The 15,865-nt window shown below is 39.5% G+C and overlaps 1 protein-coding gene across 4 annotated transcripts in view; it reads left to right on the top strand.

Annotated features, from left to right (window-relative positions):
• LOC134351085 (2-oxoglutarate dehydrogenase complex component E1) overlaps positions 1-15,865 on the top strand; it is a 124,092-nt gene that overhangs the window by 8,478 nt on the left and 99,749 nt on the right. For all 4 annotated transcript variants that reach the window (XM_063057138.1, XM_063057139.1, XM_063057137.1 and 1 more), the window contains exon 2: positions 5,446-5,695. In XM_063057138.1, the coding sequence (XP_062913208.1) occupies positions 5,474-5,695 (222 nt within the window). In that variant the 5' untranslated portion in view covers positions 5,446-5,473. The remainder of the gene's footprint in view (positions 1-5,445; positions 5,696-15,865) is intronic.

Below are 15,865 nucleotides of genomic sequence, written 5' to 3'. Positions count from 1 at the left end.
CTGAAGAAGCTCGTGACTTGAAACATTAACTTTCTTCACAGCCTTGCTGAGAATTACAAATATTTCTTGGTGTTCTGAATTTTGATATTTTTTAAAAAATCCTTGGGATTCTGGTATAATTAGACAGCAGCATATAACATGCTCTTCCAGAGGCCTTTTGAGCTTGTTACCTTGGTATATGGCTTTGTTGCTTATTGTGTTCTGCTGAGCATAGTGGGCACGCTATGTTGGCGCCAGAATGTGTGGCAGAACCTGCAGGCTGCCTCCTGTCCATCCTTTGGTGTGTTGGTTGTTAATGTAAATAAGGTATTTCACTGTATGTCTTGATGTGCAAATAAATCAGAATCTGACTGCTTTGATCACTTTGTGCTACAATGAGCTTTTTCTGTTCTAATCGTGTTCTTTCTTGTATAATTTGTACTTGTGAATATTGTCTCCAATGATACATACTGTGATTCTGGAAGTTTCTCTTTTTACTGCGCGTACTCGTACAAGACAATAAACTCTGACTTCTCTAGGATGGTTTTAACTATTCATTAGTGTGATCTAATAGACAGGTGTACAAATGCTGCATAACTTACGAGAGCAGCTCTCCTCTAGAGAATAATCAAATTTTATACTTTTTAATGAACAATGTTTCTTTTTGCTTTCCTTCTAATCCTCTCCTGTTACTGTTGTCAAAGAGAATGACCTCATGAAACTACTCTGCTACTACCCATCTTGATGTCATTGGGAATTTTGTGCATGTCACTCTTGAGAATATAAAGAGTTAATTGAACCGGTTTGCGCTGTACCTATCTATCTTTAACATTCCTGTGCTTTTGTTTGCACTGTTTTGGTGAGTTCCTATCCTGATTTTAACTTCCTTCAGATATGTGGCAACCTTATCCTCTTGAGAGTCCCACTGCAGCATTCTGTAAAGATAAACTTGCAGGTTGAATCTGTGGTAAGGAAACTTCCATTTTAATAGGACTAGAGTACAAAACTACATATTAATGCTTTGCACTATAAGGTCATACCACATTTGGAGTATTGTGAGCATTTTTGAGCTCCATATCTAAGAAAATTTGTGCTGGCATTGGAGAGACCAGAGGAGGTTTATGAGGATTATTCAGGGAATGAAAGGGTTAACATGAGTTTGATGGTTTGGGGCCTGTAATTGAATATAGAAGAAGGAGCTGGGGGATTTTATTGAAACAGATCAAATACTGAGACTAGATAGAGTAGAGGTATAGAGGATGTTTCCTATCATCTAGGACCAGAGGGCACAGGCTTAGAATAGATTGATGTCCCTTTAGAATAGAGATGAAGAGGAATTTAGCCAGAGAATAGTGAATCTGTGGAATTCATTGCCACAGACAGTTGTGGAGTCCAAATCATTAGGAGGTTGATGGGTTCTTGATTAGTAAGGGTGTCAAAGGGTATGGGGAGAAGGCAGGAGAATGGGGTTGAAAAGAACAATAAATCGGTCATGATTGAATGGTACAATAAACTCGATGGGCCAAAAACTGTTCCTATGTCATATCGATTCTTCCTAAAGTACCCCATCTGTTATTTATTTATTTTATATATGTGTTCTTTTCTCTCTCCTTTTTCTCCCTCTGTCCTTCTCACTATACTCCTTGCCCATCCTCTGGGCTTCCACCACACCCCCCCCCTTTCTCCCTAGGCCTCCTGTCCCATGATCCTCTCATATCCCTTTTGCCAATCAACTGTCCAGCTCTTGGCTCCATCCCTCCCCCTCCTGTCTTCTCCTGTCATTTTGGATCTCCCCCTCCCGCTCCCACTTTCAAATCTCTTACTAGCTCTTCCTTCATTTAGTCCTGACGAAGGGTCTCGGCCCAAAATGTCAATTGTACCTCTTCCTAGAGATGCTGCCTGGCCTGCTGCGTTCACCAGCAACTTTTATGTGTGTTGCTTGTAATTATCCAATGTTTCCTTGGTTTCATTTATAAAGAGTAAGTGTACCTTTCATAAACTCAAATATCCCAATACGATTGGCAGCCAGTTACTTTAATGGCGCCACCATTGTGACGCACAGCATGGCCCAAATTAAGCAAAGCAAACTTCCGTAAATAGGAAATAGATAATAGTGGTTGAGGAACAATATTGGCCAAGAGATAGTTCTTCATAATAGTATTATGGAGTCTTTTGTAAGACTATAATTGTTTAGTGTTTTTATGCAAAAGCAATTGCCTCCAGTAGTTCAGGACTTCCTGCAAAACAGAGTTGCTTTTCAACTGGAATTTTGCTGACTGGATTGGTACTTGAAAACATACTTTAAAATGAAAGTTACCACATGACTCTTAGTCACATTATCAGTTTTTGCTAGGCCCCAGCACTATTCTTCAGCATCCTGTTTAATTAAAAGAACGCTCTCGATATGTCCTTAAGTCTTTTACAGTTCACAATTTTCCTCGGGGCTTGGGATGGGTATTTGGCCTTTTTGTTAAGTGTTTTCTGGTTCACGTAACCCCATATCTCTTTTTTTTTGGTAAATGGAACCCTTCTGTAGCGGCTACTTAAACAAGCCAACCTCACTTTGAGGCTAAGCGGGAGAGGGGTGTTGATCCTGTCTGCTGTGCTCTCCAATCCAATAACAAGGTTTCAAAGTCAAAAAATATGTTTGATCTTTTGTTAAGAAACTACCAAAACAAACAATCTTGAAGCGATGAAACTAAAACCAGTGATATAACAAAATAAAGTCTTAGCATATTAAACATACTAAACCCAAAGCATTCTTTAATGTAATCAAGAATATGTAAACCTATTTAAGTATGTTTAATCTTTCTTAAATGTAATTAAGTAAAATTAAGTGGTCAACAAAAAAGATATTCTCCCCCCCCCCCCCCAATATTCCACTCCCTTAGCTCCACTCAAAACTAGACTGGCTTCCAAATCCAAAGCATGAATACATAACTACTCTTTGCTTCTACCACCTCCCAACCAATGTAACTACCCTAATAAACATGGCACACAAAATACAATGCAGATAGAAAATAAATACCTGGCTCCTACACCTTGAAAGGAAGAATTTAATATTTAAAAAAGAAATGGAGCACCTACCTCCAGCACTCCTCCCTTGTCTATTTTCTTGGGGCAAAAGTACTCCTTTTTGTTGCCTTAACAAAATCCTATCTTAATTTCTCCTTTTACTAGTAGTGAGATGAGTTGTATTGTAATGTGAATGATAAGTGGAAATCAAAAAACAAAAATTGCAGATGGTGGAAATATTGTGGAGGGAAGGGGGGTAAAGCAGCATGTATGGAATGAGAAGTTGGGGTGTAATGTACAGCTCAAACACCTTTCATCAGGAGAAAATTACCGACATCGGGCTTCCCAACCTTTTTTAATGTCATGGACCCCTACCATTAAGCGACAAGGTCCATGGACCCAGGTTGGGAACTCCGACCTAGATAATGCACCCCTTGTTCGGGAACGTTCCCAACTCAATTCGGCAAAATCAAATATTAGAATCAAGGATCATATAGTACCTGTCAACCACCAGGCTCCTGAACCAGTGTGGATAATTGCACTCACCCCAACACTGAACTGATTCCACAACCCACATACTCTTTCAAGATTTTTATAACTCCTGTGCTCAGTTTATTTATTGCATATTTATCTATTTATTATGTTTTTTGTTTGTATTTGCTCAGTGCTAGTTTGTCTGTCAATTTTTCCCTTCGCCTTTTCAGTTCAGTCCACCGCTTCCCCCTTTCCCACACCTTAAAATCAAGATCAAGTTTATCAGGTGTACATTGAAAGCTATAGTGAAATGCTTTTTGGCATTAGCAACAAGCATACTCAAGCGTACTTTGAAGATAGGGCCTTTTACTGCAGATTAATGTTGGGGTTAGCACGCTCTCACATAGAGATGCACAATTCATTTTGTCCTATCTTTAGAATATTATTTTTGTTGACCTTTTTCAAAAAAAAAAGCACCTTGGGACCGATTGTGCACATGTTGACTTGGAGCAATGCAGGAACAGTCTCTTTCTGACTTGGAACATGGAGAAATTGTAATTGTCCTATTGCCAACTCAGCCAGATATTTAAAAAAAAATCATGTTTTATCTACATTTCATTGCCTTAAACTTTATTTAATGACAAAATGCTTGTGAGCTTCTTGAATAAATATTCTGGGAACTGCTCACTTTTTTAAACTGGCAGTGTTTCTGAAAACTTGTGTATGTTTCTGCATCTCTTTTTCTGCTTTTGACATTCTTCAGTGACATTGAAAATGAATGCTCCAAGTTAATGTGGTGGTCAAATAGTATGGTGCTCTGAACCACTGTGTAAAATAAGCATTTATCAGGAAGAAATTACACTTGTTTCACCCTAATTTTTCATAAAATGCACACCATTGCAGGGTAATTTGTAATGGTAGGCATTTTATGATAAATACTGGTGGTATAAGTGCAATCACTTCCTACTTTTTGAACTTTTTCTGAACTTATTTTACATTTGGTCAAGGTGGAATGCCTACTGTGCACTTGTTTATTAAGATAAAGGGTTAACATTGTGGCTTCAGTCCCGTGCAGTTATTTCCTCAGAGGAAGAATTGCAATTCAAGGATCCTTTACTATAAAAGGGTTAGTAAATTGTGTGAACAGCTCGGGGAAGTTCTGTGTTCATTATGTTCTACAATGTATATGATTCACTTTCAATAACACTTGTTCTTTCAACTTCCACCCTTCCTTCTGTTTCACACTTGCGTATATCTGAGCCAAGTTCTATAGTTTGTGCCTTCAATTGACTGTTTAATTGGTGGGTGTGGCAGGAGATGTTTGTAGCTGAACTTCAAATTTGCTATCCTTGTGTTCACTTTCTAGCATATTCAGAAGGGCAACCTAGCAGTTAGCGCAACACTATTGCAGCTCAGGACATTGGAGTTTGGCGTTCAGTTCCTGTGCTGTCTGTAAGGAGTTTGTATGCTCTATCCAAGACCACGTAGATTTCCTCCGGGTGCTCTGGTTTCCTCCCACAATCCAGTGATGTACTGGTTAGTAGATTAATTGATTGTAAATTGTCCTGTGATTAGGCTATTGTTAAATAGGTGGATTGCTGGGCACTGTGGCTCATTGAGCCAGAAGGGCCTGTTCTATGCTGTATCTCTAAATAAAGAGGTAGGTAGTTCAAAATAAATCTCTAAATAAAAAGGTAGTTCAAAGTTCACTTGTATTTTTTCATCACTGCCAACATGGTTGACCCCGGCTAACGTTGAACCTTTGGCTGATGGAAGGCTAAATTTGAATTTCCACTCCAGCCTTGTGGTTCATCCAAGTGTTTCCCATCATGTCATTTACTGACCTCAATTTCAAGGACTAGCTGCACTTGTCAAAAGATAGAATTTTGCATGCATGTTCGCAAAAAAAAATGCCTTAGAATTTTACCTTTTTTTATTCCACACTAATTGGTGTTTTTTTTTGTTTTTAATTTCCAGTGGGCTGTGGTAAGATCGGAAGGTGAAAATGTATCATTTAAGGACTTGTGCTGCTAAACTGAGGCCATTGACTGTCTCTCAGAATGTTAAAAACTTATCACACAGTGGAGCAGCAGTGTCTAGGACGTTTCAACAAGGGCGCTTTTATACTGCGCCTGTGGCTGCTGAGCCCTTTCTGAGTGGCACTAGCTCGAACTATGTTGAGGAAATGTACTTTGCTTGGCTTGAAAACCCCCAGAGTGTTCATAAGGTAAGCGTGACCAGAGGCAATTCACCTCACCTTTTACCCATCTTCAGTGAATCCTTTCTTGCGACAAGGTAAGTGTTGGACCACCGACAGCCTCATGAAAGCAATGGACAACTTTTAATCACGTTGATGTTATACAAGACTTGGATTAAAGGAGCACTGGCTTGAAGAGAAGAAAACATGTTGCAACAGCGATTCCGAGTGGAGTAACGGCTGATCTTCACCTAAGATGGTTTCAAATGATTCCTGGAATTCCCTTTCTGTTTGCTCGATACTCTAAGGAGAATCTATCATCACTGTCCAGGTTACTACCTTTTTACTGGCCCAAGGTGGGGCATGACCAAAGCTTTCATATGTCTAATTTCAAATGTAATTATAAAATACTGTCATCTGGATAGAAAGCAAACTTCTGATTCATAAATTGCTGTGGTTTTAATGACTTCCTTGCACCTTTTGAAGCTTTCCCATAGACAATTTTTTTTCTTGTCCCCCACATTGAGCACATCTAGGGAACTGCACAGTAGATAGCTCTCGCATCGTCTATGTATTGCACTTTTCTATTTTGAGCTGGACACCGGGCTTAAGATGTGTCTCCTAGTACAGTGTAGAATTACATTGCCGGTGGCTGTCAATTAACTGGCAGGTTCCCACAGCAAAAGCTGTGCTGTACTCTGGCTTGTGACTCAACATTATCATCTTGGCAACCTTCATTTTAATTTCCTGATGCCATCTACAAGTAACCAGTTATATTGTGTTTTTTTTTGACCTTGTGAATATCTATTGGGATTTAAATCCCAACAGTGCCGAAGTGGGCAGTGAGGTAAAAAGGAGCTGCAAGTATGTACAGTACACGCAAATGGCTAGAGGTCAGGCAGCATCTATGGAGTGAAATAGATACAAACATGGGGGGAAGTATGGTCATGAAGAAATCATAAAGAATGAAACATTCACCAGCAGGGAACAGGAACCTGAAAGACTAAGTCCTTGTAATATTGAAAGAATCTTGTACTTTACAAGGTGAAAATAGCAGAGAATAGCAAGTGCTGCAAACTTTTTTATTGGTTTAATTTTTTTTTCTATGTTAGAAGACATTGAAAGCCAAGTAGCTTTGCTTCTGTTCTATTTGCCAACGGTTTGGGTGAATGGATCGTGCATTTATTATGCAGAGGCCTTGGTGCCGTAATGAATCAACAATGTTGTTTTTTTTTTTGACAATGTTTCAGAGTATGGGTTAAAATTCTGCTCCAGCATTTGAGTATCAACCCATGTTAATTAGGTTAAGTTTCCACGTGATCGTCAGAACCCATCCCAGTGTTTAATTCCTGTCTGATCTTGCTTTTTATGCTTTAAGGTGGAAACCCCAGCTCTCTTATAGTCATGAAATCTTAATCAGTAAATTGCCTTTCCATTCCCTGAGATCTTGGCCTCTTTAGATAGGATGTCTAGAATTAATATATTAATTGAGGCCTGAACAATATTCTGTCAATTTTAGGACGATTTCCTTACTCTTTCAGTGTTGGTTGTGTTACATATGTGTGGAGCAAAAACAACGACAGAGTGTGATTAAACTTTTTTAGTCATGTTAGTAATGGTACACCACACATACGTAACATTTGTTTGAAAAGCTGCAAGTCCAGTGTTTTCGTTTTGTATTTACATTTCCCACTCGTTCCACCTTAAGGTATGTATTTTGTCTTGTACTTTTTTAAAATTGTATTCTTGACTTCATTTTGTGTATCCTAATTTTTCCTACAATGAATTGTAATTGTTTACATTTTAACTGTAAGTCTGTTTCACAGCTGTTTTCTACTGAGATGTTTTGAATTTTAGCATATTTGAGTTGATGTTATCAGCAAACTTTGTGCCCAAGTCAAGGTGAGCGGTATTGATTCTTAAAGGAACATGTGTTAATATTTACGAAATGTACATAGCCTGGAACTTGTTACATGAGTGTTACTTGCAATCGTCAACCCAGCCACTGAGGTGTCACTGGGTAAAGGATGCAGTTCATACTCATTCATAAGTAATGGCTGGAGCATATTAGTCATAAATAAACAAACCCACATATAATTGGGTGCATTGAAGGTTCCGGAGAAGGACAGCAGGTGGGCCGCTTTTTTTTTGGAGAAAGATGGTAAAGACCTGAAATATTACTTCCGATATTAATTTTTCTATTTCATACATGGTGGGAGATGAGGGTTTGCAGTTTTGACATGACTAGAATATTGTCCTGCAGTACTCCTGTACTAATGTCCTAATTGTAGTTACTGGAATGAACTCCATCTTTTGTGTAGGCTTGACTTGCGTCAGATACACTTTGGAAAGGTGAACAAGTAAATGAAAGGCTATAAAGTTTTCAAATTTAAAAAAAAAACAATTGAATTTTTGTAGCATCACAGCTTACTATAGCTGCAGCCTGTGAGTTAGTAACAGAGATATCTGCAGTGTATATTTGTGGAATCTGCAGGTAAACATGGAGTCATTTAGCACAGAAGTAAGTTCTTTTAGCCCAACTAGTCCTTGCAGACCAAGATGCCCGTTCAAACTAGTCACATTGCCTACATTTGGTCCATATTTTTCTGAACCTTTTCTATCCATGTACCTGTCCAACTGTCACAAAGGTTTCTGTATACCTGCCTTGACTGTCCCTCCTGATGCCGTAGGGAAGAGCTAGCTAACTGGTTTGACAATCTCATCTCTTGGCTCAGATAATGGACTATTTTTTTGGGCATTTGCCATAACAGTAGGATGAGTCTGTTCTTGAGTGATGGATGCATGAAGCATGTCACCAGAGCGGTGGGAGAGGCAGATACATTGGGGAAGGAAAAATGGAGAGAAGGGTTAGATTGATCTCGAAGTAGGTCAAATGGTTAGCATGATATCATGGGCTGAATGGCCTGTACTGTTCTATACTCAGTGGCCACTTTATTAGGTCCAGGAGAAGAACCCGGTTTTCAGCTTCTGCAACCCATCCACTTCAAAATTCAGTGTTCTGCGTTCAGAGATGCTCTTTTGCACACCACTGTTGTAATGTGTGGTCACCTTTTTGTCAGCTTGCACCAGTCTGGCCATTCTCCTCTTGTCTCTTGTTAACAAGGTGTGTTTGTTGACACCCGGGAACTTGAAATTGCTCACTCTCTCCACGTCTGTTCAATACTCAGAGGATTAGTTTGTGTTCCCTTGTCTTGCCCTTCCTGAAGTCCACAGTTGGCTCTTTGGTCTTGCTGATGTTGAGTGCAAGCTTGTTGCTATGACACCACTCAACTAACTGCTATATATTCTGTATGCCCTTTCATCACCATCTGAGATTCTGCCAACAATGGTCCATCAGCAAATTTATGGATGGCATTTGAGGTACACCTAGCCAAAAAGTCATGGGTGTAAAGAGAGTAAAATAATGGGCGATGCACACGTCCCTGTGGAGTGCCAGTGTTGATTGTCAGCAAGTTGGAGATGTTATTTCCAGTCTGCACAGATTGTGGTCTTCCAGTTAGGAAGTCAGGGCTCCAGTTGCTGGTGGGGTACAAAGGCCTAGATTTTGTAACTTTTTGATCAGTACCGTAGGTATGGGCGATCAGCAGTTTTTGAGATTCTCAAACCACCTCTTCTAGTACCAGCAATCATTCCAAGGTCAATGTCACTTACATCATGCTTCTTCCCTGTTCTGATGTTTGGCTTGAACATGAACTGAACCTCCTGACTGTGTCTGCATGCTTTTGTGCATTGAGTTGCTGCCCCATGATTGGCTGATTAGATACTTGCATTAATTAAAGTGGCCTCTGAGTGTATGTTCTATGAAACTATTTGACTCGGGAGGGGAGTGCATAGTATGGTGTTAAAATAGCATAAATTTTTGTGACACCAGAAGTTTTGCATTCTTACTGCTTGCATAAACAACAGGGCAGTCAATCAATGTAACAACTGTCTTGTGAAAGACCACTAAATTAGGAGCAATTGCAATGAAAGCAAAATTGCAAATGTGGCTGATCTGAAATTTAAACAACACAAAATTCTGAAAACACTGGTCTGGCCGTATCTGAAAAGAATTTTGAGTTAATGTTTTGGGTCCAGGAGGGTGTTTCTAACAGGTGGTCAGCATGGAGGAATAGATAACTTTTTCTACAGCCAGAATCAGAATCGGGTTTGTTACCTCCGGCATGAGACGTGAAATTTGTTAACTTAGAAGCAGCAGTTCAATGCAATACACAATCTAGCAGAGAGAAAAAAAATACATAAAGTAAAAATAATAAACAAGTAAATCAATTACATATTAAATAGATTAAAAAACATGCAAAAACAGAAATACTTTTTTTTTAAGTGAGGTAGTGTCCAAAGATTCAATGTCCATTTAGGAATTGGATGGCAGAGGGGAAGAAGCTGTTCCTGAATTGCTGAGTGTGTGCCTTCAGGCTTCTGTATCTCCTACCTGATGGTAACAGTGAGAAAAGGGCATGTCCTGGGTGCTGGAGGTCCTTATTAATGGACACTGCCTTTCATGAGTATCTGAAGATTGTTGCCTACTTTGTACAAGGATTAAGGACGTCTCTGGGATCTGGAGTGGGACTATCTTTGAATTACTGCATGGCCTATTTGTACATTGATAAAAATAAATTTTTAAGTTAAGTTAATAACAAAGTATTATTGGGAGTATTATACAAAGTATCAACAAAGACAAAGGAGTTTCTTACGTAACTGTAGATGATTTTGATCTTCATGGTCTGGGCAATTCAAATTGGGAAGGTGACCTTGGTAGGAAATGCATTTTAAGACTATTCCCAACAAAGGAATATTTTCCAGTCTCCTCATTAAGAAACAGAATTAATAAACTCAGAAAAGAGAGGAGTGAAATAAATTCACCAAATAAAGTTTGTTGCCCAGTTTATAATCCATCTTGGGAAATTGCAAATAACTGGATTGCAGACACGGTTAAATATTTCAGAATTTTTCTGTGGTTATATATGGATAGGGTAGGAGGTTACATGGGGACAATGGTTTATGTATCTAGCTAAGGATGGTTTGGTCTTTCTAAGAGGCTTATCTGAACTTTGCAATAAGCATGACACTTTGAGATGTTCAGAAACAGCAAAGGCTGTCTTGTGAGTTTACACCACATTTTCTCCTCCAAACAAGAGTTTCAGTGAGTATATTGAGAGGAAGTACACAAAGTATACAATATATTGGTCCGTTGGATGGTAAGTGGGGTATAACATGGAGAGTAAGGGCTGGAGTTGAATATTTTGTATCTACCTTTGGAGCGGAAAGTAGTTAAAGCATATCAAGGTAACAGAGTAATAGAGTGGGTTGTAAAAGGCTGTATTTGGAACAAGAGAGCATTGGCCAGCCTAATGAATCAACTACTTAATACTGAAAGAGTTTCTTCTTGGAATTGGGTCACTGTACTCAAAACTAGAAATTTGACAAAATCCAAGATTATGGGAATCTGACAGGAATGTGAAATTGAGGCTGTAAATCAGAATAGTCATGATTTTTGTTGAATGTGGGATCACTTAAATTCTTTAACCTCCACAGTAGGTTGTGAATTTGTTCTCTAATCCACTGTTACTACTTTTAACATTCCGTGCTGTGACACTGAACGTTGTCATTGAAGGTTTCTGGTGATGGATAGAAAGGAAAGTAATCTTGGAAAATGAACCAATGATACGCTACATGCAGTCCCAATCAAATGTTCTTCTTGTAGTTGTTTTATAAGTAGTTTGTGTTTGTGACATGAAAGAACAGAAAAAAGCTGAAAAAGTGACAGAATGGAGGAAAGTAACATGAATGTGGTATAATAGTATACAGATGGGACTGGGAGTAGCCATTGGATACCCAAATAATGACTTCAGCCCACATGAAACCTCATGGCATTTCAGTAAATTGAGACAACACACACAAAAAAGTGCTGGTGAACGCAGCAGGCCAGGCAGCATCTATAGAAAGAGGTACAGTCGACGTTTCGGAACGAGACCCTTCATCAGGACTAACTGAAAGAAGAGATAGTAAATTGAGATGTGGCTTTGTAGAGAATATCTAATTGCCACCAGATCTCAAGTTCTGTGTCCATTGTTTTGACTTATTCAAGTTGATATTTAAGATGTGAATGAGCCAATGAAGTAATTTTCAGATCAGCCATTGGTGTATTTACCATGTTCAAATTCGCACCAAATTCCCCAGTTTGGTTCAGTGGTGTTAATTAGGGCAAAGATCCCTGGTTGTCAAATATGGAGTACATTCCAATGCACCTATCAACATTCCTCAGTGGAATTTGATTGCTGTTTGTCAGATTATATTGCTTACCTATACAACAGCAGTCAAGTGCAAGTTGTTTACCAGTTATCTTTATGGTGTCATAATGATATAACTGAGGTAATACCAGTACTGTACCAAGTTATCTGGTCAGAAATGCCTCCTTTACTTTGGAACGCACAAGGTCTCTTGATCTCACTACAACCTTGATCTTGAAATGGAGAACTAAATTCTAGAAATCGACTGGTAAGACTGAAAGGAATGGGGATGAAGGGGCACATGCTGTAATAGCTGGAGTTATACTTACATAGAAAAATGAGAAATTGTACTGTGGCAGGCCAATTATTCTGGCTTGAACGAAGTATTTCTCAGGCTACTGTTAGAAAACCATTTCTTTCCATCAGCAAAGCAAATGAACACCATTGTCACAATCCATTCTATCAAGGTAGGGGATGAACCATATTTCAAATGAAGAGTGCGGAAGGGCATATTTTAAATATTACAGGTGGGACTGGAACCAGAGGTCACAGCTTAAGGGTGAAAGGTGAGAAGTTTGAGAACATGAGGAGAAACCTCTTCCCTCAGAGTCGTGAGAATGTGGAATGAGCTGCCAGCACAAGTGGTCTGTGCAAGCTCGATTTCAATATTCAAGAGAAGCTTGGGTAGGTACATAGATAGTGGGGATATGGAGGGTTGTGGTTGACAGGAGTAGGCAGTTTAAATAGTTTCTGCATGGACTAGATGGGCTGAAGGGCATGTTTCTGTGCTGTACAACTGACTCTATACTTTATATTTAAAATAAAAAGTGGGACCAGCAGATAAAGGTTGCAGCACCAGTACTAAATATACAAGGCAGCAAGTCCATAGAGTCACAGAACACCACAGCACAAAAACAGGCATTTGGCCCACCAAGGCGGTGCTGAACTATTACTCTGCCTAGTCTCATTGACCTGCACCTGGACCATAGCCTTCCCATCCATGTACCTGTCCAAGATTCTCTTAAATGTTGCAATGGAGCCCCCATCCGCTACTTCTGGCAGCTTGTTCCACATTCTCACCACCCTCTGAGTGCAGAAGTTCCCCTTAAGTATTTCTTTCATTTTAACCTATGACCTCTAGTTCTAGCCTCACTAAGCTTTGGTGGAAAAAGCCTGCTTGCCTTTATTCTATCAAATCTTCCCTCATTTTCCTACCCTCTAGGAATAAAGTCCTAACCTATTCAACCTTTCCCTATAACTCAGCAACATCCTTGTAAATTTTCTCTGCACTATTTCAATCTTATTTATACCTTTTCTATAGGTAGGTGACTGGAATACCATAATATTCCAAGTAAGGTCTCACCATCTTATAATGATCCTAACTCCTATACTCAATACTTTGATTATATGAAGATCAATGTGCTAAAAGCAATCTTTCTGACCCTATCTACATGTGATGCCACTTTCAAAGAATTATGGATCTGTATTCCCAAATCCCCAGAGAAACTGTGGATTTGTATTTGTTGAGGTACCTGCAAGCAATAGACAGTTGTTTACAACCAGCAGACCAGGTAAAAGCTCTTCAATTAGAATCCAATTGGAACTGCTGTGAAATGTAAAGATGTGTTCTGTAAGTAGCAAAGGCTCTGAACCAGTCAATGTGCCCGCTGTAGTTGTAGTTCAGAAATAGCTGCACCTCCAGTCAAGCTGTTCCAGTTCTGTCACAATGCTGACATCCACTCAGCCAGATGGAAAACTCTTCAAATAGGTTCCCTTCACAGAAGCAAAGTCCAATCTAGCTAATTACTACCTCATCAGACCACACTCAATCAGTAGCTGTGACTGATGATGTCATCAGTACTGCAGTCAAGCAGCACTTGTGTGACAACAAATGCCTGGGTTTTGGTGTGTGTGTGTTTTATATAGACACATATATATATATACACACACACACACACAAACCCCATTTCCAGAAAAATTGGGATATTTTCCAAAATGTGATTTAAAAACAAAAATCTGTGATATGTTAATTCACGTGAACCTTTATTTAACTGAGAAAAGTACAAAGAAAAGATTTTCAATAGTTTTACTGACCAACTTAATTGTATTTTGTAAACATACACAAATTTAGAATTTGATGGCTGTAACACACTCAACAAAAGTTGGGACAGAGGCATGTTTACCATTGTGTTACATCACCTTTCCTTTTAATAACACTTTTTAATCACTTTGGAACTGAGGAGACTAATTGTAGTAGATTTGCAATTGGAAATTTTGTCCATTCTTGCTTGATATAACACTTCAGCTGCTCAACAGTCCGTGGTCTCCGTTGTCTGATTTTCCTCTTCATGATGCGCCATACATTTTCAATAGGAGATAGATCTGGACTGGCAGCAGGCCAGTCAAGCACACGCACTCTATGGCTACAAAGCCACGCTGTTGTAGCCCGTGCAGAATATGGTCTGGCATTGTCCTTCTGAAATAAGCATGGACATCCCGGGAAGCGACGTCGCCTTGATGGGAACATATGTCTCTCTAGAATCCTAATATATGCCTCAGAGTCAGTGGTACCTTCACATTCATGCAACTCACCCATGCCGTGGGTACTGATGAACCCCCATACTATCACAGATGCTGGCTTTTGCACCTTTCACTGATAACAATCTGGATGGTCATTTTCATCTTTGAAGGGTCTCGGCCTGAAACGTCGACTGCACCTCTTCCTACAGATGCTGCCTGGCCTGCTGCGTTCACCAGCAACTTTGATGTGTGTTGCTTGAATTTCCAGCATCTGCAGAATTCCTGTTGTTTGCAAATATTAATGAGAACTGGACTAAAAGCAACAGCAATGTTAGCCACTACAGTACCATAATCTAATTTTGTAGCATAGCCTAACCTTCACTCAATCAGTTCTATCAAGGTTATTGATTGCATTATTTTTAATTTCATTTATAATTCCTCAGTAAATTCAAAAAGCTTGCTTTTATGAAACAAGACTACATATTGTAATATACACAAAATGCTGGAGGAACGCAGCAGACCAGGCAGCATCTATGGAAAAGAGGACAATGGACATTTTGGACCAAGATCCTCCAGCAGGATGAATACTGTAATTCTGAGGCACAAAATGACAAGTAACATTCCAGTACCAGACAATAATGATCTGCAATAGCAGAGTCCAATCACTTGCTGAAAATGTTCACTGGCACATCATCATAGCAGATCAGAAGTTATATTTTCTAATGCAAATGCCTCTCTTCCCACCTGCAGAGCATTTGCATGATTCAGGAGTATGGTATGCTTCTGATTTGTCTAAGTAAGTGTAGCTCCAACCACATTGGCAGGTTGTTTAACTGGTGCACCATTCACCACCTTCAGTGTTAATCATTCTACCAGCAGGTGGTTGCAGTACATGACAATGATAAATGCATCATAGCTGCTTAAAGTATGAGGACAGAAACTCCCAGCACCAAGAAGGGCAAAGATAGCAGTCACATGGGAACCTTGCCCCTTGCAGATCCTCCTCTAAACAGCATGCTATAGATTTACTTCATACTTTAAATTTGATGGCCTTTGTCTATCACTGTTCTGAGTCCCGGAACTTGAGTCATAGAGAATTGTGGGAGAGGAACAGAGTATCTTGTCCCTCAGCTCCATAAGATCACAGCTGAATGTAACCTCTTCTCCATGTGCCAACCTACCCAGCATAATCCTTCCTCCCCTTATTTATCTCTGACTGGAAAGTATTCAATGTCTCTGTCCATAAGAGGTCTGAAGTTTCAAGAGCCTTAGGAGAAAGGATTATTGAATGAACACTTTCTTGGTGCTGGAGCTCGTGGCTTTGAGAGTTTCTGTCCTCCCAGTTTAAGCAGCTATGATGCATTTTATCATTATCATGTACTACAACCATCTAGTAGTCTAACACTAAAGGTGGCGAATGGTGTATCAG

This window comes from Mobula hypostoma, chromosome 8 (genome assembly GCF_963921235.1).
Source record: "Mobula hypostoma chromosome 8, sMobHyp1.1, whole genome shotgun sequence".
Taxonomy (NCBI): Eukaryota; Metazoa; Chordata; class Chondrichthyes; order Myliobatiformes; family Myliobatidae; genus Mobula; species Mobula hypostoma.
This window is presented reverse-complemented; position numbering and strand designations above follow the sequence as displayed.